The sequence below is a fragment of the Pholcus phalangioides genome, unplaced genomic scaffold (genome assembly GCF_987345545.1).
Source record: "Pholcus phalangioides strain wild (caught in Gottingen) unplaced genomic scaffold, Ppha-v1.0 ptg000022l_1, whole genome shotgun sequence".
Lineage (NCBI taxonomy): Eukaryota > Metazoa > Arthropoda > Arachnida > Araneae > Pholcidae > Pholcus > Pholcus phalangioides.
Window position 1 is genome coordinate 12,407,827 of NW_028301615.1, and position 25,880 is coordinate 12,433,706.

Genomic DNA, 25,880 nt, shown 5'->3' on the forward strand with positions numbered 1-25,880 from the left:
TAGCCCGCTGGCTAGCCGCAATGGATAATAATAATAATAATAATAATAATACGGGGAAAAATTCCTTGGCTAGCTTTTTCCCTCACATTATAGTGGTATGTGATACACCTCACGCCAAACGAACTTTCCACTTGGCGGTATTCCCTGCACTCTTAGGTACGACGTTATCGCTCGTTTGGCGTCCTCGATACACACGGAGGGGGCTTCGTGTGCATGTGCATTCGTGGGAAATCAGGCGACAAGATACGGTCTTAGAAATTGGCAACCCCTCCCACCTCCCCGACGTCCAATGAGAGGCCAGCTCCGATTCTATGCTATAGGAATCGACTTTTATTTGCAGCAAAAAACTTCCCCTTAAAACGCAAAATCAATGTAAATTGTTTGTGCTGCCCTAAGTTTGTTTATAATATTACAAATAATATATATTTTATTATTACCTGTGATTACGAAGTTGACGCGGATGATAATTGGTGATTATGATGTGAGAAAGGGAAGTGTTTTATTCCCGACTGATGTCTCGAAATCGACTGTGTGCTCCACGTGAAATTTCATTCCGTTTAAAACTTGTTCTTGGCACAGACCTGTGTGGCCATATCGTGCGAGAGAGGCCAAAAGTTGCTTGCTACAAAAAAAAATATTGAAATTTATTATTATTTTTGTTCACAACGGAGTTTTGTTGTTGTTGCAGACGACAATGTTTGTTACTATGCCTAGAATCTTCTGATCGAAGTTTATATTCGTCGTCTGGATTTATTATGACGTGTCCAGGACTTTAATTCAACAACAACAAAAAAAAACGTCTTATACAATGGCTAATGGATAAAAGCTGTTCATAAGCGGGCAGGATGTCCAATCTTACGGGCAGGTAAGTGAAATGGTTGCCCTTTTTTATTAAAAAAAAAAAAAACTAATTTACCTGTACATGAAAACTCGCCGTTTGATAAGTCTATGTATATTATTGATAATAATAGTTAATGGGGGAAATGTAAACGTCAAAAAAAAAAAGCGGTCGGTCGTAAACTGTGTTGGCATAGTTCTTGTATCTATGTGGAACAGCTGTTTTTAACGAAATGAAGCGTTTCGTCAAGCGCTTTCTTGGAGCCTAGTTTTTTTTTAAATTGAATATTTTTATTTGTGACTGCGCGAATATCGTTCCGGAATTCAGTTCTGTGTGTATGTACATCTGGATTGTGTACGGCTGGAAAGAAAGACGGTTCTGTGTATATTACACCAGCACAGGATCTTTGATCGGTTCCGCATAGTCAAATCGTTTTGGATGATGCATCCTTTGTTTAAATATTGGTGTGATTTCCTAACATGAATATAACATATTTCTTATTTACATTGGAATCGATTTGTTAGTTTACGTTTCCAACCATTCAATCATTATTTATACTTTCAATTTCTTATATTATCTCCATGGTCCCAACATCCTGTAGCAGGGTCCCCAGGCTGGGATCTTTGAGGGCTGGGGGTAAGAGGGGGGGGGGGTGCTGTAGTGAATTTTGTAGTGTGAAAAACAAAAACAGCTACCAGAATTCATCCTGGGCTGGAGCTATGTCAGCCCCACCCTTGTGGGGACCATGATTGTCCCTTAAAAAAATTGAAAAGGCATGATTTTCTAATTTTTGTAAAATTAAATATACAGCATCCAGTAATTAATAAGATATCTTCCTTAGTTTCCCCCAATAAAAGATTTCAAGAACGGTAAAGCACTTTGATGTACTCATAAGCTACGGTGAAACCTATCTAAGTCGGGCACCTATGGCTCTATTGAAATCTCCCAGATCTAAAGGTAGTATTGTGGACATTGTATTTTTGGATTATTACCATTCAAAACTGTCTAATGTAAGTAGATGTCTAGGATATAGAGGTGTCCAACTTGATAGGCTCTTTACTGTACTAGAATTTTCGAGGTTGTTATAGCCAGAAACTTTGAGGCCAACTTTGACTAGGGTCATAGGCAACAGAACATGGCGTTGAGACAGTTTGACTCCTCCACCTCAATAAATTTTATGGGGTGGGAAGTAAGCCTCCAAAAATTAATTAACATGTAACACACACCACTTCCCCCTCCTGCATGAGGGCTTGAGTCCTGCATACAGGAAAACTCAACTTTCAGCCCCCTTCATTTCGGTATCTCTGGATTAAGGTGTAAGTTGTGCTTGCTTATAATTGGTGTATACTTTTGAATTTTAGGCATGGGCAGGCTACCATTTGAATTTCAGGCATGGGGCAAATGTCCCATTTATCACACATTACTGTTTTGTAGAGTTCATCTTGCATCCATGTGGGCACAGCTGTTTTTCAATGAAATGAAATGTTTCATCAAGCGCTTTTTAGGGGAAGCCCAGTTTTTTTATTCAATATTTGACTATGTACACAAATTCTGTTTCAGAATTCAGTCCTGTGTATATGTATCTGGACCATGCACAGTTGGAAGGAAAGAAGGTTCTGTGTATATTATCCCAGCGCAATAGCTCTAGGCCTATCTTTGATTGATTCCACATATGCAGATTGTTTTAGATGGTGCATCCTTTGTCTAAACATTGATGTGATTTCCTAACATGAATAACATTGTTTTGTATTTACATTGGAATCAAATTGTTTCCAATCAGCCAATTATATATTCTTTAGGTTTCAGTTTATTGTACCTTTAAAAAATTGGAAAGGCTGGTGTTTTCAATTTTTTCCCCTAAATATGTATAGTCTAATCTAATAAAAGATTTCAATAACTGTAAAGCACATGAGGTACAATAACACCTGGCTAAGTTGGCTAAGAACCTACCTACGGTTCTATTAAAATCTGCAGAGAGTTAAGAGAAGTGTCAAATATATAAAGGCACAGTAATGTGGACATTCTGTATTAAAGGATTATGGACAGTTCCATTCAAAACTGTCCAATGTAAGAAGACAATGTTTCTCAACGTGGGGTCATATGGCCACCTTGCCGTCTTGTTATATTCTAAGGGGGCTCATGGGGAAAAGCAGATGAAAGGGGGAGCCATTATAAGTGGTGAAGATGGTCACAAAGAGCTGTGAAGAAATGAAGCTTTCAAACGAAATATGGTGGGGAAAAAAATGTGATTAATTTCAGAATTAAGCAGACCTGTCCATAGAACCATGTGGCTATGACCCAAGGTCTCATCCAAGGAAGCCTGGAGATCTGGTTATCCATTATGAGATCTGGTACTCATTTTCAAATGTAAGTATGTAAATATATAAGCCTGAGTATGGGGTCCCGTTTTGTGCTTAGGGACCCATGATTTTGAGAAGGCCATGCATAAAACACAAGAAGGAAGCTCACTAAACACTAGCCCAAGGTAGGCATGAACTCAGGGCGATGTGTCAGGATGTTTAATTTATTGTGTAGGTTCATTGGATCATCCTGTATTTCACACAGACCTATTTTTGTCATATAATTATGTTCTTGGGAGGGATGACCACCCACCAGGGCCACAACTAGGTGCTTGGTTAGCCGGGGCACGCACACATTTTGGCAGTGCCGTCATTTCAACTTTTTCTGAGGGGGGGGGGGGCAAAGCACATGTACTCAATGTATATATATTGTGTATATATATATATATATATGCCATTTTCAGTATATTTTCAAAAGGCGGCGGGGGGGGGGGGGCAACGGCCCCACCCTAATCTAAATGACGGGCCTGCATTTTGGCACCCCCTCATAATGTTGAAGGAAAGGTTAAAGAGTGAAATTTGCTCCCCTCTAGTCCGGTGCCTGGAGCACCAGACCCACCTGCACCCCCCTAGTTGCGGCCCTGCCACCCACCTACTGGACCCATGCCCAGAGATCAATTTTTAAAAAACAATTTGTTTGCTATAAATTTAATTATGATTAAATTCAATTTTATAAGTATAAGGGATCTTTTGGAAGGTGGGGTGCCGTGATAAGACAAGGGGCTGTAAGAAGAAAATACGGTCTGAAGGTGACCACAGGCTAAGAAAAAAGTTGAGAAACACTAGTCTTGGATATAGAGGTGTCCAAGTTGATAGTTTTACTATACTATAATTTTCATGGTTATCGACACAAAAACTATACATAGCCCAACTTTGACTAGGGTATAACATGTCGTTTGCTTGATTGGTGTTTACGTTAAATTCAGGCATTGTGTGTCACCCCCTCCAAATACACACATTAATGTACAGGTACTTCAAAAAAAAAAAAAAAACAGTTTAATTTGACTGATAATATATTTGAAATGATTGTAATAGTTTCACATTTGAAAGGAAAATAGATAATATTGCATATAGTAGCCGAGTTAGGATGTTTTTCTATTCTTCGGCCATGCAGGTCTGGGTTTGAACTCCAATCCCAGTAGGATGTGTATTTACTAACACTAACAATTACAATTTCTGTCAACAAATCATGGTTCCTCCTCATGCCAGAAGCATGAATTTCCAATTTCCACTTTTTGCATTTATCAGCTGGTTTTATCCCTGCTATTTTGCTACCTAAGTTTTGTCAGAAATGTGAATGTTTAACCCTCAGTGAAACACGTTACAAAGCATTTCAAGAAAATGACACTCATATGGGTGGATTCTAACATAATTTCCCACATTTTGGAAATCTGTACATTCATGGTCTCTGGCATGGGGTGGGGGGGGGGGGGGGTGGAGAAATATCTCTCTTGAACATAAAGATTTTATGAAATAGTTTGAAAAAAATGATACAAGTAAACTATGCACTTTGTGAGCTGATGCATCTCAAAATTTATGCATCAGGGTTCATGTCTAAACATCTCTAAGACATTTGCAGGCCTATGTTCCATAATTATCACATGATGACATATGCATTTGTAATTTAATCTAATATACCATCTATCTACAGTGGCGGATCATGATTTTGGGAGGCCCCAGGCGCAACCTGATCTGGAGGCCCCCTATCAGGGGCGGATTAAAGGTAGGGGCTGTCACCCCCCCCCCCCCCGAGAGCAGAAAAATTAAATGGAAAAAAAATGTTTTCTACGTTTTTGACTGAATAACAAACCAAGAAAATAAATTTGCTTAAAAAAGGGGGGAAATTCAGAATTTTTTCCAAAAAAAATCAGAACCGTCCTGAAAAATTGAACATATGGTCACAACCACCGCCCCCACCCACAAATTTGCGTTTATCCACCACTGCACCCTTTTGGCCCTAATAAGAACGAGATGGTTCACTAAAATGAACAATATTATGAAAATCATAACTTTTTTTTTATTTTTGCATCACCAAAACCATAAACACAAAAATAAGATAAGGAAATATAATGATATTCTCTGGTACTAGATGAAAAATAATCACACTCCCATTAAAAAAAAAAATCACAGTAAAATTCTGCATCATATTTTTAGTAATCTAAGATGTCCGTCCTGGTGCCTTCAGCCACACGGCAAAAATGGAGATCCGTCATAGTTTTAGTAATTTAATATTACTGATTAATAAAGATTTGATAATATCTCAAATATAATATATTTGATTTGATATAAAGATACTGATAATATTTAATAGAAAAACATTTCTTCAATAGAGGGAGGAAATTATATCAGAGTAAACATAAGAATTATATTTTTAATGAAAGAAATTATTACAGAATTAATTAAATTTAATGAAAGAAATTATTTCAGAATGAATTAAAATTATTGTCAATGAAAGAAATTATTAAAAAATTTTTTTTAGAAATTATTATTTTTTATTTGTTTATTCTATTTTATTTTTACTATTATTATATTAATTATTATTATTTTCTCTTTCAGCCACCTCGTTGGGCACTCTGCCTGTTGTGGCCTTTGCCTTTGCATTATTTGTATTCAGAGTGAATAAAAATCTTCTATATTATGCCTCCCCCCTCCGTTTCGTTTAATAACGAAAAATGCCACAGTATAACATTGTGGCCCGCGTACTTTATAAAATGTTTCAATATGGCCTGCTATGCCTCAAAGGTTGAAGACCCCTGCAGTAGACTCTCGCTAATCCGGTACGTATTAGACCACGGTGTGCCAGATTTTACCGAAATTGCTGGATTAACTTTGAAGAAACCCATTGAAATAATATATGAAATTTCGTGCAAAGACATAGTCAGGACTTGATCAGCAATTAAGAAATATTAGAACGTGTTAAGGGGTTAGGGCATCAGGAGAAAAGTGACACCACGCCACCTAAATATCCTGGACTACTGGACGTGCTGGATTAGAGCACGACCGAATTCTCGAGAGACTACTGTAGTTGAATTGAAATGCTCAAATAAAAATTTATCAGATAATTTATATATTTTTAGTTTTGCTTACCGTTATTTTTGGAGATTCTGCAATCTAAATCCTAAAGGAAATCTTGAGGATCGGCATGAAAATTTTTTTCATTACAATAACACACATTACAATTACATTAACAATAAACACTTTTCGGTCTGACACAAAGATGTTGTCTACCCAATCCTCCTTGACCAATCCAAAAATGTAGCTCTTTTTTTAGAAAGAAGGAATAGAAACCCCCTTGATTTTTTTCAGCCGGGGAGGGAGTGTTAAAAGAGAAACAGAAAAATCACGTGATTCAGAATGCATGTCATTCAGCATTCATTTCAAACCCCACTTTTCTTTTGTCATATGGTCGTATGGTTCCAGTCATAGATTGCAAATGTATATGTTGTTTGAACCAGCTTATAGTATTTCATTCAAACAAGTGGGAGACAAAATCACAATAAGAGCTCTACTACATTCATTTTAATTAGTACGACTGTCTCTTCCTGTCGATGTCGCCGCTTGCCGATAGCCATCTTACCATCCATTATACTGTATACAAAAGCTTACACCAAAGCTGTCGTATTATCGGCGCCCATAAAAGCATTTAATACTGTGGAATGAGACATCTGTTTATGCCTTCATTCCAATTTTCATTTCGGACAGACATTCGGACAGGACCTGCTGTTCTCATCCCTCCTCCTGCTTGTGCCCTTGGGGAAATACTGTTTGAAAATGACCCTCCCTGAATGATCGCTTTACAATGTCTCTTCTTTCTTTGTCGGGGAAGAACTGGCCCTTGAGAGCTGCGTCTTGTAAATTGTTCTTTTCTTTCAGTTCCCGTTTTTCTAATCTTACGTACAGTATACATAAAAAAAAAAAAAAATTGCGGTTAAAAAAAAAAAGGGAGAGCAGATACTGTACTTAGTTCAAGAGATTTGTTGATGCGCATGTAAATTCATATGTAGGATGAAGCACACAACTATTTGGAGGCCCCCCGCTCTGCCGAGGCCCCAGGCACGCGCCTCATGCGCCTGTGCGGTAATCCGCCACTGTCTATCTATCGAATTGTTATAGACAAAGAATAAATTTTACTTTGATTTTTGGAGCTGTTTTTCTTTATACGCAGTTATGACTAAGCAGACTAAATATTACTGCGAATTATTGTTTCATTATTACATAGTAAACCGCAGAGGTATATTAACTGCAGAATAAGTGGATTGTAGCCCTGAGAGTGTGTGTGTGGGAAATTAGATAGTTATAAAATTGGCCTTATCTAGAGGATGGTGAAATTGGCAGGGTATAGTCAGTATGCAATGAAACTATATAACTGTCTCTATTAAGCATTTGTGACTTTCAGCTTAGTTCCCAGTAGGATTTTGTTTTTGTTTGAGGTATGAAAATGTATGGGAAAAGCCAACATGTTAAGCTCTGAAGTAACTGAATGTTATTAAAGTTTTTAAAATTTATAATCCTGAAAAAATTTAAGGATTTTTTTGTAGAAAAGTTGAGGTTTTTGAATTTCTGGGTTACTCTGAGCAATGTGGGTGGGGGTCCCTTGTGTTTTATTTTTATATAGTGGGGCCATATGAAAAACACATGGGACCCCACCTACTCCAAAAGATCAAAGAACTACTGGCAGTTCTTGAGATTGGGCAAAACAATTCAAAAACAAACGTATATCAGTATTTTTCACAGTAAAGGTTACTTAAGTTCAGGTTTTTTTGGATGTCTGTATAGGTATACCCGATTCTGTTAGGAGGTTATCTGTTGTACCTATGTAGTTTTGTTTTACCTGAACAGATTGGTCTCTTTATTCGATGCACCTATACAGGTAAACCTGAATAGTGTAGGCTATCTGCATAGAAAACCTGGACATTTAGCCTAACAGGTTTGAGAATTAATGCCTTTATTTCGAAATATGAAAGATGTTCATGTGTTGATTGATAAATTTCCCATTTCTTAATCAGCCTAGCAAATGGTTGTTTGGTATGGAATTATGCATATACTATGACTTTATGTGCTCTTGAATGAAGAAAACAAATGCAGAATAAGTGTGGACATGCAAGAATGAAATAGGCCTATATAATATTAATCGCTTCATTGTATTAAATGTTCAAATCATGCTCTGTTATGACATAATTTATATATAAATATATATATATGAGCATGATTATATACAGTTGAACTTGGCTAATTTGAAGTTTAGGGGGGGGGGCAGCAAAATGTTTGCATGATTCAATTCATCAATATTCAATAATTACCTTCTAACTTGAAAAAAACAAAAACTCTTAATTACCATAAAAATGTATTAAAAGCTATCACGTACTATGTCAGTTTCCTCATTGTTGCATTTAGTGTTTGTGTAAAATGTAAACAATTAGGGAAAACTATTTCATTCATTAATTTTAACTTTTTTCTTTTTTGGTGCTCTTAAAAATTGTATGAAATCTTCAGGTTGATTTAGAGAATGCGATGTCCGTAGTTTCTGCAAGTGTTAGTACAGGGACTTCTGTTTTTTGCTTATTTAGATTCGTTTTCCTCATCTTCATGTGAAGATTCCATGTGACCTCATTCTATAGGCCTACTTCACCAATATCCACTACAGTCCATCACAATTAATTTTCTAGAGTTACTTAGTTACTAGAGAGGGAGTAACTAAGATTTCAGCACTCCAGCTTTTAAACATTCCATCTATGGGGAGATTCACAGGCACTTTCATAACTTCTGAGAAGTAGCCTTTCCATTTGCCATTGGCAGGTGCTAATGAAGTGCGGTAAAGCTCCATCTGTCTGAGGGAAGACAAAAGCCACTGTGTTTGGCATTGCTTCTCACAGATACAACAAAAAATAGCTAAGACAGCTAAGATAACTTTGTTGGTTTTAGTTTTTTTAATGTTTTATACTATATATCAGAAAAGATCAGTAAATTACGGAATAAAAAAAAGGCTGACCATGAGTTGGTCAAGAATTCAGAGAAAAGAAACATTTGATAATGATATAGCTGAATCAAACTTCAAATTATCCAAAACATTAGGGAAAAAATCAAATTAAACAAGTAATTTCAACATTAACTTGAATATCAAACTCGAGAACTCTTAAAATTTGAATTAACCAATTTTGAATTAGCCAAGTTCACCTGTATTCTTTCAATATATGTAATAACATGTATTATAATCAGGGTTGGTAAAATTAGGTTAAAATTAATTCAGGTTGGTAACTTTAAACCGGTTTTTTTGTTTTAAATAGTATTAACATTAAAAACAATGAAATTTCTGAAAAATCATTCAAACTTCTAATAATTAACTAAAATAAAATGGTTATTAACCTAATTAACACTATTCCCATACTAATTAATCAGTAAATATTTCTTACATTCTAACAAAAACCAACTTTTGCAATTTAATTATTTTTTGCTTAACTCAATGGATTACTGTGTGTTTGAAAATTCTTTCAATGTTATTATTAATCATATAGTATATAAAGGTTTTTCTCCAGTTACTTTTTAGTATGCTTAATTATGAAGCTATTTTGCAAAAAGTAATAAAAATTAGATGAATATAATGTATTTAATGAAACATAAATAATGAAGATTAATTAGCAATGATTTACGATATACAGGGTGATTATAACTAAGGTTCTGATTTCAAAACACTGTAAAAAAAGAACGATTGTCAGAATGACTTGAAAATCGACATGAATATTCCTGAAAAAATTCAATTTTATTTGATAAAGGGGAAAAAATACTTAAAAATGTAAAATTAATGACATCATTCAATATGTGGGAAATTTTCTCGCAGAATGGAAACGATAGCCAGTCATGGCAAAATGATACCTTAATTATACCATTGCACGATTTCATAATTCATGGAAACATCACAAAAAACGAAGTAATTGAACAAATAGCTACAACTTACTTAAGAAATGTTAAATATGTTGTCCAACCTGAGGTTGAAAGCACAAAAATTGTTGTTCAACAACAGAATCGGAGTATGCCATGGTCATGATGTGGATGTGCTTGCAATTCAGCTTCATTAAACCAAACGCCCCCCCCCCCCCCCGTTAATATTCCTGAGGAACTTCTAACATATAGGGAATGTGCTGGAGATTGAAATTCACCAAAGTTTGCAATCTGACCACTGTTTATAACATTTTGAGGTACCCCCCACAGCCAGAAGTTGCAAGGGTTAATATGCATCCTGTCAAAATGGGTCTTCAGCAGCTACTTTGCTGGTTTTGCAATGTGCATCTTGATAGAAGTTCTATCCACACACTGATGCTGTGGAAGTGCTGAAATGATGTGGTTGCACAAAATATTATACAGCTGGCCAAGTACAGCATCATCTACTTGCACATTTTGCACTACTTGCACATTTTGCACTACTTGCACTTTTTTTCCTTTTGCAAAAGAAACTTCCATTGCTTCAGGAGTATCCATGCAAATTTTCAAGTCATTCTGATCAGTACTTATTGTATAGTTTTGGAATCAAAACTTAAATTATAATCACCCTGTATATAGCTGATTATTTTTCATAAATCTGTTACTACTATACAGTAGAACCTTGATTAACTGGGCTTAACAGTGTGAAAGTATAAAAAAAACAACTATTGAATATTAAGACTGGGAGATATACAGTAGGAGATGTGCTGCTACTTATGGGAAAGAAAATGAAAATGTATGTGAGGTAATGTAACTACTAGTACACTGGTCTTTGTCCTTTAAGGACAGCTGGTGTCTTTATTGGATTATAGGACCACCTGCCCCTAGCATGATGGTGTCACTACTGTTGTTGCTTCTTTGTGAATAGAAAAAGAAACCCTGTGAGATAATACACCACTACATTTAGATGTGTGATGCAATCCTTATTCATGAATTTGCTAAAGATAGAGCATCAGAATATAGCCAAAGGTTAGAAAATATAGTAAGAATGAGAAATTTTGGCTTCTGTATACAACTTTAAATAACTAAGATACTTCATATGAAAAAATATATATATATTCTGGCCACTTTTATGAGACTTTTTGAAAAAAAACCACTTATAAAATCTTATGTCATTTAAAGATATACCATCAGAATGTACCCCAAGGATATAAAATGGGGTAAAAATGTAACATTTTGGCTAATAATGAACCAATATGATATTTTTCACGGAAAAAAATTATATTTAGCCAAATTTTATTTGATTTTTTGAAAAAAACCAAACTGGTTTTTTTAAGAAAACCACTTGGTTAAAACCAAGGTTTAAACAACCCTGATTATAATAAATAATCTCGATTAATAACTTGAAAATAATTATTATTTTTGATAAGAATAATCTCTAGTAATTTATAATAGTAGTCCTTTGAGAGAATATTCTGGGAATATTGAAGTTTGTAGACCACAATATTAAAGTTTGAAAGCAAGAAAATTAAACCAACAGCGCTAAATTGCATAACTTCTAAAGAAATGTGAATGATACAGAATTTAAGTGTATGTGCATTGAAGAAAACAACAGTTCTGTATCTTAGAATGAAGGTGATTATATAGGCTAAGAATAGCTTCCTTTATCAATCAACTTTGGTTTAATTTCTTTTGTAGTGAACTTATTTCTGAAAATTTATCAAATTTTAAAATAATTTTTTAAGGTTTTTAATCTAAAGGTTTCTAAAATCTTTATAACCAAACTTTTAAAACCTCTCATCATGACCTGGCTCGAACTAAAGTTGTCATTGGTGGTGATTATACCAAAAATTGTTTTGTTGTACATGTTTCAGGCAATGAAAACTGATTTATATTTCACAATATAAACAAAATTAGTAAAAAAAATTAAGTTATTTAAAAGAAAAATGAATATTCTCGATTATTCTCCAATTTTTTACATCAAGGAGAATATTCCGAGAATATTCACCTCACATCTCTAGTTAAAAAACATAATAACAAATTGGAGTAACAAACAATAATACCATACAAATAAAAATATACCACAGATAAAAATTGAGTGACTATTTATCTTAATAAGGATATGCGTATCTTGGATTAATAAAATCCAAGTATCTATATAGAGATACAACAACTATATAGAGAGATGTGAGGCAAGAATTTTCTCCTGGATGCCAAAATTGGTGAATAATTCAAAATATTCTTTTTTTCTAAAATATATATATTGTTTGCATTGTGAAATATAGTATAGTTTTCATTGCCTGAACCTGGCCTACTCACCTCATATTGACAACTTCTACTTCGAGAATATTCTCAGTTGAATGACAAAAGGAGTTATTCTTATAATAACCTTGATTCTAAGAAGACACAGAACTGCTATTTTTTTTAATGAAAAAATGTAGGCTAGCCCACATACACTCAAATTTGGTATTATTCCTATTTCTTTGTAAGTTGTTCAATTGAGCCATATTGGTTTTATTTTCTTTACTTTAAAAGATTAATGTTCTGAGCTACAACCTTTATATATACAATTCCATTTCTGTCTATTGACGATGAATTCATTCTGGACACCCCCCTCCTTTTATTCATAAAGGTACCGAAAGGTAACAATTTTAGAAGGCAGCTTTGGTCAAACTGATTTCAATGCATGCTTTTTTCCTACTATGTGAAAGCACTAATATTTCCTGCAAACTTTATAGCATAAAGCTTTCCATCATTCTTTTATTTTGACATTAAATTGGCTAAATCAGGTCTTGACAAATCAAAAGCCCCAGCCAAAGTTCTTAGGAGCCAAGAAAAATGGTTCTAAATAATGTTTTTTTCAACTTCTCTGGGATGTTATATGCTTTCTATGTTCAAAGACACACTTCCATGCGATCAGAAAATTTTGTTTTATTCATAAACTCCAATTTAGCAACCAGAAACAGAAAATTTTAGGTGGCAATACAGATTTTCTAGTCACCATGGCCACCTGGGATTTGTCAAACCCTGGGCTAAATTATGCATCATGCATTCATAATACATAAAATAACTCTGCCATCAACCCATTTGGGTGCTATCCTTAAATTCGTTCTGTCATATCACACACAGCAATAAAAAAAAGGTTTTGTGTACTGTGCAAGCAGATTATTCCGTTCGTGGTGATGGGGGTGGGGGGTACTCACAATTTCTTGGATTATTCCTCTTCTGGATGTAGGATATAATTTTGTATTTTAATGTTAACAAAGTATTTGATACGAGTAAAAACTTAGTATAGAAACTATCCAAATTCTGTAATTTTCAATTATGACTTGCTTTATTAAGCCTTTGGATCACGTTTAAGTTAGGTTTGCAATTTTGACTGGCCAAAAGCAGATCTATAATGTTTAATAAGACTATATAATGGTTTTTTAATACATTATTCTGCGTAGTAAAACTTATTTTTGTGGTCTTAACCAACACCATCTATAGCAGAAGGCCTCCGCGCGAAGCTCTTAACGTCACTGAAGAAGGTAATCTCACCTATAGCCATTTGATATAGGCTACTACAACAAAAGGTAGAGATGGCGCAGGCGTCAGCCTGCTATATCCAATGGCTAGGTGAGATGACCTTCAGTGACGTCACCAGCTTCGCGCGGAGGCCTGCTATATATGGTGGTGTCGCAACTCGTACTAGTATTTATCCAAATTTCCTGTTTAAAGCTTTTTTCCGCTTAAACCTTTTTCATGTTTTTTCAAAAACGTTTTAAGCGGAATCCACTGTCATTGAAATCACAAAACCGATGTAGTGATAGTTTCAACAGTTTCTTACTTATTAAATTTTAAATTAGAATCAGTTTTTAATTTTAACAAGCATCAGAATATCTTTTTTTTTGGTAAACCGGGTTGCATCAATTTTGACCGCGGATTAGACATGTATGAAACTTCTCAACTGCCGTGGTTGATGTCAGTTTTGACCATTTTGAGTGATTTTCCATTGGCGATTTTCACGTATGGTTATGGATGGATTAGGACACATTTTTACCCTTTTTTTGACAATATCGTAAAAACATGGTAAATACTCTGGTTTTTTACTGTAATATCCAAAACCTTGCCGACCTTGATTTGACCGACCTTGCCGACCTTGGCTTTTTTGACTTGAATTCAATTTTATTCAAAGTTTCCAGTAAATCTTTACTGCCCAAGTGGCGTATTGGTAACATGCTCGTCTACCACCGTGAAGGTTGATGCCATGGTTCCAGGTTAAAATCCCAAGGAAGAATATAGTTAAGATATTAACGAGCTGAAACGACCACCGATATACAGCGCCTTCATTTCCAACCCATCTCATTAATGGCAGTAAATTGCATTATAGCGATATGGCCAGAGTTGGTGTTTGGTGTGGTAGTAAATATTTATTGAAACACAATTAGTATACTAATGTACATTTAAATATTCATAATTTATTTCTTCAGTGGCGGTCTCATTTAACTACTTCATAATTTTTTTTTTCTTATTAATTCTTATGAAGTTTCACATCGACCAGGCCGGTCAAAACTACACCCGTGTGCAAAGTTAACAAATTATGTCGAATATTCTGAAAAACTAGTGGACAGATTTTAATGAAATTTGGTACGAACTCCGGGATGGTTCTCGGAGGGAGATGGCAAGATGCAATTGCCTTCCGAAGAGCGTTCCAGACATGTTTTATAGGGCTTAAGCCAGAAGATCTGGCTGTCCAAACCATACGCCGAATATTCTCACTTTCCAGGTAATCGTTGACCAGCTGAGCCCGATGTGTACGAGCGTTGTCGTCCATGAACAGGAACCGAGGGCCAACTGCGCCCCTGAAAAGTCGAACATGGGGCTCTAAAATCTCTCTATACCCCCTAGCAGTCACGGACCCTCTGCCAAACACATGGAGGAGTGTGCGGCCGTCCAACATGATTCCTGCTCATACCGTGACATTTCCACCACCATAGTGGTCCATTTCCCTTATGTGGGAGGGATGGTATCGGGTACCAGGCTTTCTCCAGATGAGTACATCGAGAATCTGTATCCAAGCTGAATCTCGACGCATCTGTGAAGAACACGATGCTCCATTGAAGTCTGGTCCAAGGCTGATGTTGTCTGAACCATGCTAAACGCACTCTCTTGTGTGCTGCAGTTAGCGGGACGCAAACAGCAGGTCTTCTGGCATAAAGCCCTCTCTCATGAAGCCTTTGGGCAACAGTAAACCGTGAAACTCGAGTTCCAGTGGCGGCATGCACCTCACGTGAGAGCTGTTATGCTGTAGTAATCCTGTGGCGCCGCGCCGAAAGTGCCAAATAACGGTCCACATTGGTGGTCGTGGCTCTTCGACTACCTAGTCCAGGTCTTTTCAGTATGGATCCAGTGTCCCCAGTACTTTTGGTTCAGTACTTTTTGTGAAAATAGACACAAATGTGAAAATCCTCTTAATTTTGCACACGAGTGTAATACAACCCTATGTTTAGCAGTTGATCAAACACAATGATGTTCTATAAATGCTTATTCACCATCACCTTATGATACATGCTATTTCGATAGGTTTCAGTCATCCATGCTCAGCTTTTGAAAAATATGAATTTTTTCTTGAACATCGAGATTACAGGAGGATAGGCAAAGAATAGCCCAGGGGTTCTCAAACTGTGCTCCATCAACTGGACAAAGGTTTTTCAGAGATTCATGTTAAAAACTGCTCTGGTGAGCCGCGGATAAGCGTTGATTAAGGAAAGGGTGGAAAAAGTTCGAGAACCCCCTGGGATAGCCTGTAATATTTTCCTATTCTGATGAACTATTTGTGCAGTTATCATTTATGAGAATGATTATTACATTTATGCAGGGACGGGCTTAACTACTTTGCGGCGTTGTGCGAAAACAACTGCTTTGCTGTTGTTCTGTCCCTTAAAATACAGAATGTATTGCCATATAACGACCTTTATTCATACTAAAATGCCCCTTATGCCACATCTCCCTGTATCTGTGCATAACAATGATTTTGACGGTAAGATTTGAATGTGGTAAAGGGTTTAAATTGAATAGAGAGATATAACTTATTAAATTTAACTTTAAACTCCAAAACCTCTTAAGGTATCCGACTACGTTGAAAACGTCATTTTGGAAGAAAATATGGATTTTCTTTTTTTTATTTTTTATAAAAGCCCTATTTGTTGTGATTCCAAAACGGGCCTTGTTTTGTTTATATGATGCTTAGAATCAAAGTTACGTTCACTTTAGTGTTGCGTTTTTACATACAAGTAATACGCGAATAAAGACTTTAAACGTGTTTTATGAAGAATGCTATTTTTGACATTTTACTTGACTTTGTGACATGATTTGTAAAAATTGATGCATTGCATCCTTGCGAAATTTTAATGTGATATTTTGCTATATATTGTTGAGGTTATGAACCAAAATCTAAGGTATATGACTTATATTTTTTGAATTACAGTGTTTTATAGACAAAATGTAGGAGGAAATTAAAAAAAATGCATACGTACTTAAACATATTTTGGTGTAACTTATGAACATATCATGCAATCTTTTAAATTTTGGTTCATAATCTGCAACATTACTAGCTAAATGCACTGTGAAAATCACAAAGCATTTTATTAATAAAATTTTTTGCAATCGTGTTTCGAATATCACATGAATTTTGCCTAAAATTTGGCATAAAAACGACTTTTTCATAGAAAATATAATTAGACCAAAATTTGTCACTGTTTTGACTATTTCGAGACACTTTCTATCAAAAAATGTATTTAAAGTTCACTCCAGAATCATTTTAAAGAAAAGTGACAAGAAAGGTAGTCGGATACCTTAACTAAGAAAACTTTACTTTAAATCATAGTTTCCATTCTGTTGCGTTGGTGAGTTTTTGGAAGATGCAACAGAGTGGACAAATTAGCCTAAACTATTTTTTTTTTCATTATAAATTTAAATGATTTGTGAAAACCATTATATTTTGAAGCATATCTCCATGTGCTATCTCTAGATGCTGATATAGATGAAAAAAAAAATCGTAATTATTTTATGATAATGACGTAACAGAGTGGGCACCTGACAGAAAAATCTGGTACTAAAGACATAAAATGAATATTAAGTCATTTTGCAAAAGTCAAATCCAAAAAAGTTGATCAAGAATTAAAAAAACCTTTCAATGAGCTCAAAAGTGTTATCAGATTTAATCTGGTATAAAAATATATTTCCCAAATGACCGTAACAGAGTGGACATTTTAAAATGGGAAAAATTTTGGGACACGAACAAAAAAATATTTTTTCATAAGAAAAAAAAATTTTTTTCTCAAAATTTTATAGTGAGTTTTATTTATTGATCCATGGCACATATATAAAATGTGATTCCAAGTTTTCTGGAAAACAATTCCAGGTTTGCACCAAGTCTCTTTGTTTAACACTTTTTTTAAGCTGGGACAGCCAGATTTTGACGTTTTGCTTTGCTACAATGATGTAAAAAAAAATTAAATACCATCTGAAACAAATTAAGAAACACTGCATGACAGAGAATTAAATGAAGAACTTGAAAAAAATTAAAATTACCACCAGAAATTTTGTAAAAAAAATTATCAAGTCTCGGAAACAGTTTGTTCCCATTTTTTGAAAAGAAAAAAAAAGCCAGCGTAAGCTAACGGAAGGGGCTTTTACCCCCTCATTTATGCTGTCCCTCCAATTTTTCTCAATTTTTTCAAATATCTCAGCGAATATTGCAATTAGAAACGTGGAATTTGTTTTGTTGGCCTCAGGACAGAGAGTGTAACAACTATATAATTGGCTTTTTGACCGCAGGGTGTTTGTATAGAAAAGTTAATTTTTTTTATTTTAGTAACTATGCAACCCCTTGCAATATGAATAACTTTGCTGAGGTCCAAATGTTATTTGGATACTTTTTCCTAACTGGAAGTATGCCTCTAGAATCAACGGTTTGCCAGTAATTTGCAATTCTAAGAGTTTGCTATTCACCGTGTAATTGTATGCATATAGAAAATGCATATACAATTACATACACATACATACATTACGTACATACAATTACAGTACATGAAAAAAAAGTCTCTGCTCTCTGTTTTTATCATTGTTGTTAAAAATTGCTTCCATCTTTTTAAAAGGTCAATGTTTTCATTTGGGAACAACAGTTCTATTAATTGAAAGAAAATATTTTTCCTGTCTGAAAGCACTGATTTTTTTCTCTTGAAGATGTGAGATTCCTAATTTAATTTGCTATAAATTTATTTCTATAAAATCTCCAATTTTTAGGTGAAAAATGATCTAGTTTTTTTTTGTTTTAATTTTTTAATGATATTTCTATTGCTATGGACCATTGTCAAGTCCAGAAATCACTTAAGAGACTATTTCTTTGTGGATTGCTTGGTATTTGATTTGTGGATATGAACTAAAATATCAAAAAGGGAAATAAAAGGAAATAAATAAAAATTATCCAAGTTTGAATTGAGCCTGTAAAAAGGTTAATACATAAGTTATTAGAAAAGAAATTTCTTGTCTTTGTTTGAAATTGCCCCGTTTCTGGAGAATGATCCTGATTATCATGCAAGCATTGTATTATGTATGTTAAATAATTAAGTTTGGAAAAGTCTTGTGTGTTTGGTTGCTATGGTAACTGAACAAATTTTACAGGTACTATAAATTTTTCATTGGTAATTTCTGAACTCAGGTCTGTGTGTGTGTGAGGACAACATAATAGTATAGGCTTATTACTGATAGCTGAAGATGACAAGATTAAGTAAATTAGTGATTTAACTGGGTGCTTGAAGTTTATTTCATTTTCTATTTTTGCTGAAGGCTCGTTTGGCTCAAGCCTAAATGTTCTTCCAATTTGTGCAGTTCTATTAGTACATCGTTTCTCAACCTATGGTCCGTGACGATGACGTAGGTGGTCCGCATGCAAACTTAAGTTGCCTGAATTCAATTTCTCAGTATATTTCAGGCCGAGAAAAAATACCATGTCTTTATATAATCAAATTGTTAATTTCAATGCTATCCGAAGGCCAAGAACTCAAAATTTCTTTTAAAGATATTATTGCTACCCACCCTCTAAACCATATATGGTGAACCCATGGACCGAATGTGGATCCTAGGGGTTATCTGATGGGCATGCCTCCTCAAACCTAATTTTGTAAAAATGAACTAAGCGGCATAATTTTATAGATCGCTTCAGTGACCCATGACATAATTCCAGAGCGTTTAAGCTGCCTGTGTCACATTTTCAGATTACTCAAGTAGTCCGTAGCACATTCACAGATCACTTAAGTGACCCGCAACACAGTTCCAGAACACTTAAGTGATCCGTAGCTCATTCAGAGATCACTTGAGTGACACGTGGGCCCAGTTTTAGAGCTCTTAAGCAGTCCCCACTGCGGTTCTACATCACTCAAGTTACAAGCGGAACATTACCAGATTACGTTACTGATCCGTGGTATAATTACGGATCACTTGAGTGATGCGTGGCGCAGTTACAGAGCCCTTACGTGGCCCTGACACATTTAGAGATCATTAAAGTGGCTCTGTAGGGGACTTATCAATTGGGAGAGTGTTAGTTCAGGTGCCCACAAACTAGCGAAAGTTTTTTTCTCGTTTTTGGCGCACAGAATAAGATGCCATTATTTCATATCTTCATAAAGGGTGGTTGATATATCTTCATAAAGCGGCATATTACGATTTGCCCTTTTTCCGCGAATCACGGTTATTATTACACCTAGGGGATGTTCAAGTATTACGTCAGCAAATTTTTAGCCATTTTTGACCCGCACTGCCCCCTTTTTCCTAACGCATATTGGTGGGATCAGAAACGTACGAGAGAGGGGGCATAGGGGCTCGTGCGGTCCCCCACACGAAAAAAAAAATTTAATGCAAAAATTTTGAAAAGAAATTAAAATTTCGAAAGAAAATACCTTTATATTATAATCAATTTCTGTTATTTCAATGCTATTTGAATGCTAAGAACTATAAATTCCTCTTTAAGAAATTCATTGCGACCCACCCTTTAAGCCATATATGGTAAACCCTTGACCCACGGACCAAATGTGGTCTTGAAGGTTATCTGATGTGGCTTGCCCCCTCAAACCTAATTTTGTAAAAATGAACTAAGCGACACATTTACAAATCGCTTAAATGACCCGTGGCAGAATTCCAGAGCATTTGAGTAGCCCGTGGCACACTTTCAGATCACTGAAGTAGGCCTCAAAGATCACATTCAAAGATCACTTAAGTAACCCGCGACACAATTCCAGAACACTTAAACGATCCGTGGCACATTTAGAGATCCCTTGAGTGACATATGGCACAGTTTTAGAGCACTTTGAACGTGAACGTGATCCGCACACACACACGTATTCCCAAGGGATCAGCATGATCCGTCCAGGGAATTTGTTAGTGTTAGTAAACATCCATGCCCAAACCGGGATTTGAACCCAGACCTGCACAGTGAGAAGCTAGTTCTCTAACCACTCGACTGCCAGGCGGCTTAGGCGATATATAACCGATTTCTTGCGTTAAATCCCAAATATCGTCCCCAGTGCGGTTCTACATCACTCAAGTTACCCACGGAACATTACCAGATTACTTTACTGATCCGTGGCATAATTACGGATCACTTGAGTGTTGCGTGGCACAGTTACAGAGCACTTACGCGGCCCTGACACATTTAGAGATCACTAAAGTGGCTCTGTAGGGGACTTATCAATTGGGAGAATGTTAGTTCAGGTGCTCAATAACAATCGAAAGTTTTTTTTCCGTTTTTGGCGCACCGAATAAGATGCCATTAAGAGTATTTCATATCTTCATAAAGGATGGTTGATGACAAGCATCATCCAAACCCCCCTCCCCGTTGTCATCAAAAGTCAGCAAATCGGAACCCCTCCCCCATCGATGCTGACGTAATACTTGAATGACCCCTTATAGGACCCTGAGCATTCTTTTCCTCCGGTGATTCAAAGTCCGTAATGTTTATGCAGTATTGATGTAAAACTTGTAAGTTTTAGCTATTTAGCTTGATCCCACAGATATTTTGGGTCAGCCCAGTTTTCAGGTTATGCGTGTGCTGCTTGACTTGTCGCAGCAAATGATTACAATATAACTTCAGCTAGTCATTCGTGAAAACATTGTCGATTGCATTGTTTATGTAGACCTGCAGATAAACTAGCGATTGTGATAAACTGAAAATTATGCAAATTATTTTAATGATGATGATTTATTATGATGAGACTGCAGCAATGGGCGGTGCTTCCGATGCTATAACCGAAAATGATCAGCTGTGGAGTTTAGGCTTCAAAAGATATCCATTTCAGATTTATTTGATAATCGAAATGGGGATTAGAGTTGATTTTTGGATCTTTATTGCGTATCACGTAGTAGAGAAAAACAGACTTGGTAAATGTCGCTTTGATAATTCAAGTAATTGGAAAAGTGCTGTAAAGAATGGGGGATATGGCAAGAGGGGTGGGGAACAGATTTATTTCTAGTGTTTTTAGTTATTCAGCTTCTATCGTGTTTTGAGCAGAGACCAAAAACACAATTGAAAATTTCATTTACGTGGTTGAATTGCTTTTTATGGGTTTTGAGAAACATTAAAATTTTAGTACTCACACACAAAGGCCGGGATTATACTATATAAGTTTGATAACAAAAAAACTTGAACAAAAACAACCAATAAGCCTATTAGTTAAATTCGCTCGAATGTAACCTATACGCTTATTGGTTCCATTTTTTGCATTTTTTAAGCTTTATAAAAGAACTTTTGTTTAAACTTTTATAGTGTAATACCGGCGTAATGCAAAATATAGTCAAACCTCCATTTAATGATAAAATGGTCTGGACGGAACGTCATTGAAATCTAAGGTCTATACCTCGATTTAGAGATAAAATTCCTGAAACTTACGAATCTTGCTTTTGAAACAATATATTGGAGGTTGCTTTTTTTTCAGAGCAGTCTTCGCTTTTCTTTTCTTTCTTATTTTGCAGTTATTGCAAGTCTAAAATTTTCCATTCATGCAAAAAATAAATGTAACATGCGATTATCTAATAAGATGCTTCTAAGATGGCTGATCGCTTTGACAAACTGATGAGATCGCTACTCTAAAAGAAACCTCAATACTATAAACATCTGAACAGAGGTTCCCAAACTAGTATGAGTCGCAAAAAGTAATAAGCGATTGCGGAAAAAACGAGTTAAGCAATTTATAAGGAAATTGTATAACATTATTAGCGATTAAGTTATGACATAATATAAAAGAGCGCATACAAGCTTCTTCTACGCATTCGTACGAACTCCTGCTCCTTTGAAGTAGAAATCTCATTTTCTCTGCTGTTATTGGTTTACGCTAGTCTCTTACACATTTCTAGGGGAACTTTAAGCATTAATTCATCGATTAATGATCCGAACCACGTGCGTGCATGAACCTCACGTGAATTCAGCTCATACTATAAATTAATGTAAGGAATAATATGATAAAAAAGGGGTGGGGGAATTAGCTGCTGCTACCTAAATCACGTACAGCTCTAATACGGAAGCGCCCCCCTGAAAAAAAACAAAAACACAACTAACTACTACGATGGGGATATGGAAGTACATTGACACATGCTTTTATGGCCGCGTCTTATGGAAAACCAGAACTTACCGGGCAGCCAAACAGCCCGGTTTCAGTTTTCTATCCAATTTAAATGGTCCAATGGGTTGAACCTCCAAAGAAATTCTTTAGTTTAGTTCTCTTATCGAAGCGATCCTAAAACTTTCGGCATCCGCTGCTCCTTTGTTTTCGCGTAATTTATCCCTTGCTGTATCATTTCATATCCAGACGCTCTCCTAGCTGTAACCAAGGCCGTAGTGGGGGGGGGGGGGGAGGGGGGAGGGACACGTCTCCCTCGAAATGGGAGAAAATGATCAATATATAGTGAAACGCCTATATAACGAACTCAAGGGACCTTTATCACCGTTGAGTCACATAATGAAAAGTGTATTGAATTAGAGAGAGTAATGTCGTTATATAGGTGGTTATCGTTACAGAGGGTGTCGTTATATAATATATAGAATAAATAGGTTGTCTATTGCCCCCTCCCCCGAAATGTTAATGTCCCTCTGAAAGAAACTTGTGGCTACGACCCTGGCAATGAGCTTAAACAATCTGGTGAAGTCTGATAACGTCTATTACTGTTAATCATTCATTATTCAGGCGTAAATCCGTATATTCTCCTCTTGGTGTCCTTGACAAAGCTGGGCGATACCCCTGAGCGCCGCGTTGAACCATTACCTCCTAGAGATCTCCAGGAGGTAATGGTTGAACGTGGATTTTTTTTTTTTAAGTTGGACGTTACAAGCATTCGGGGCTCGTGAGTATTTTCTAAATTTGGTGCTCGTAATGATTGTAATTCAACACTAATTTATCAGTTTTTTAATCTATATTTTTCTGGGACATATATTTTTAGATTCCATTGGTTTTGAGTTTAAGATTTTTTCTTTTGAAATTCTACTGATTTCATTCATTTATTCCTGTTTGAATTTTGTCCCCGAGGGGTGAATGGGGCTGGTTTATCATCGAAATTCTTACTTTTACAACTTAACGGTGTTTGATGGTGTTTTTACCGTGTGTGTAGTTTTATCTCAAGTTTTAGAAGGTAATCCCCAGGACTTGTGCGTAATATAGACTAGAACCTCATGGTAGTCCTCAAACCACGAGACGAGACTTGGCTTCACCATGTCACTATTTTATTCAATTCTTTGAGGTAAAACATATCGAGAATAGCTCGTCAGCGACTCATCTTCAACATTTGACTTGTCCTTCTAGAAAAGAATAGATTCGTCCGACGCGACATGATGTGCCGTAGCCATGTCTCGTTGTTGGAGGACTATATCTGAAACACAGGTAGTTGGCTGTAGAGAAATTTCGTGGATGAGTAAATATCTTCGAAGAGCTGTAAAACGGCAAAATTTATGGCCTTGGAAGCTATTAAAAATGTAAACACAGAACTTAGGGTAGCGAGTCAAAATCGGACGTCGTAATCGAACTTAGCGTGATTTTTCTTTATTACAATTCAGAAAATTAGTTTGTGCGTCTGTTGGTTAAAAAGTATCCACATTATAAACAGTTCCATTTAAACTCACCTCACAATGGCTGAATTAAAAAAAAGTATCTAGCTTAAAAAAAAATATTGCGTTTTAAAACATTATGGTAAGTTACGGAAAATGAATCAGTGGAATGCAGGGACACGATTGAACATTTCGTGGGGTAACCAGTTTTGCGTAAAATAAACATAGTTTTTACGTGAATACGTCTTTTGCATTTCTCTTTCATGGTGGCTCTTAATGAATGAAATTCGGTGTTTTAGTAGAAACCTGATAACCGAGTTAATTAATGAGGACGGAACATAACTCGGGTACTTCGAACAACTTATTACGGATTTCACTTAATTCCAAAAAGTTGGGACTAAATGCGTTAATAAAGCCATGAATGGTAAAAATTACGTTTGCACAAAAACTATTTCTAATAACTGCATAACGCTCGTGGAAAAAGTTCGCTTAAACCTCACAGCGGCAATTACGGGATATTTCGCCTCCTTAAAACCCCTCGTATCTCGGCAATGATGAACATAGATTTTGACAACAGAGGTAGAAAGATGGTGTTCGAGTTATAACTTTTCCCCCTTTTCGTTGGGTAACACGATAGTATAATGTTAAAGCTTTTCGTATGTACGGTTATTTACTGTGAAAATCAATACATCTTGTGTTTGAGAAATTCAGCTAGAGATAATACAAATAAATCACCCATAGCTATTAAGTAGCGCATAGCTTTGAATATTTAAAAAAATGATGTGATGTAAGGATATGAATTTTCACTTTTTTAAATAGGTGTGTGTGTTGTGCTGATTAAATCTTATAGTATACAGGTCATCTTTCTTCCATATTTTGAAGTGAAAATGGAAGATGCCCGAATTTTCATGTATTGTAAGTATTGTGTTGAAGGTGTTGCGAATTGTGCTCTCTGCGGAAAGACTTTTTCTAGTCAAGGTTCCAAGGAGGCTTTCAGATACAAGATTAGTTGGCATTTGCTCCTCGAAGTTGGAAAACCTTGTTCTTGATATTTACTATCCCCTCCCTCCATTTTGTTGAAAAGGTTTATGAATCTGTATATTGTTTTACCTTCATGGAATACGGCAACATTTTTCTGCCTCTGCGAGTAGGTTAATCTTTATTAAAACCACACGATAATGAATAGATTACCCGACGAGTTGAGTTTCATCTATGTATGCATTGAATTGATCAGTTTATCAAATTGTGGAAGAACTGAAAAAAACGTGAAGAAATAAAACTAAATCAAAGGGACTATAGGAAAAATAAACGCTTTATCTTTTTCCCCTTGTCTTTTGTGTGGAAGGGAGATCGTTCAAGTGTAAAACGCACCATAAGTTGAGCAGAGGATAGATGCCTAGTTTACTGGGTAACATAGTTGTCGACTTTATAGCATCCTTTCTTGGAAAAATAGACAAGTTTTGCCCAAAGCAATATATTTTTTTCTTATTCTGTGAACTGAGGGATTTCGGGAGCAGCAGCAAAATTATTATTTTTCATTAGAAATGAAAGTAGAGAGTGAGGTAGTGCTTTGTTCAACTCGTGCCTCTGTGCATACGAGATAAGAGAAAAGGGGTTGGTCTATAAAGCACGACGATAGTACGGGTCGCACAGAGCACGTAACCGTAGAAAAATATGGATTTCTCTTTGGAAGAGC

General features: G+C 35.8%; 1 protein-coding gene across 2 annotated transcripts in view; it reads left to right on the plus strand.

Annotated features, from left to right (window-relative positions):
* Positions 1-291: 291 nt before the first annotated feature.
* Positions 292-25,880, plus strand: part of LOC149069483 (uncharacterized) — a 244,880-nt gene continuing 219,291 nt past the window's right edge. Inside the window, exon 1 of one of the 2 annotated variants that reach the window (XM_089249467.1) lies at positions 292-865. In XM_089249467.1, the coding sequence (XP_089105593.1) occupies positions 846-865 (20 nt within the window). In that variant the 5' untranslated portion in view covers positions 292-845. The remainder of the gene's footprint in view (positions 866-25,880) is intronic. The other variant, XM_089249466.1, reaches the window with a different exon arrangement.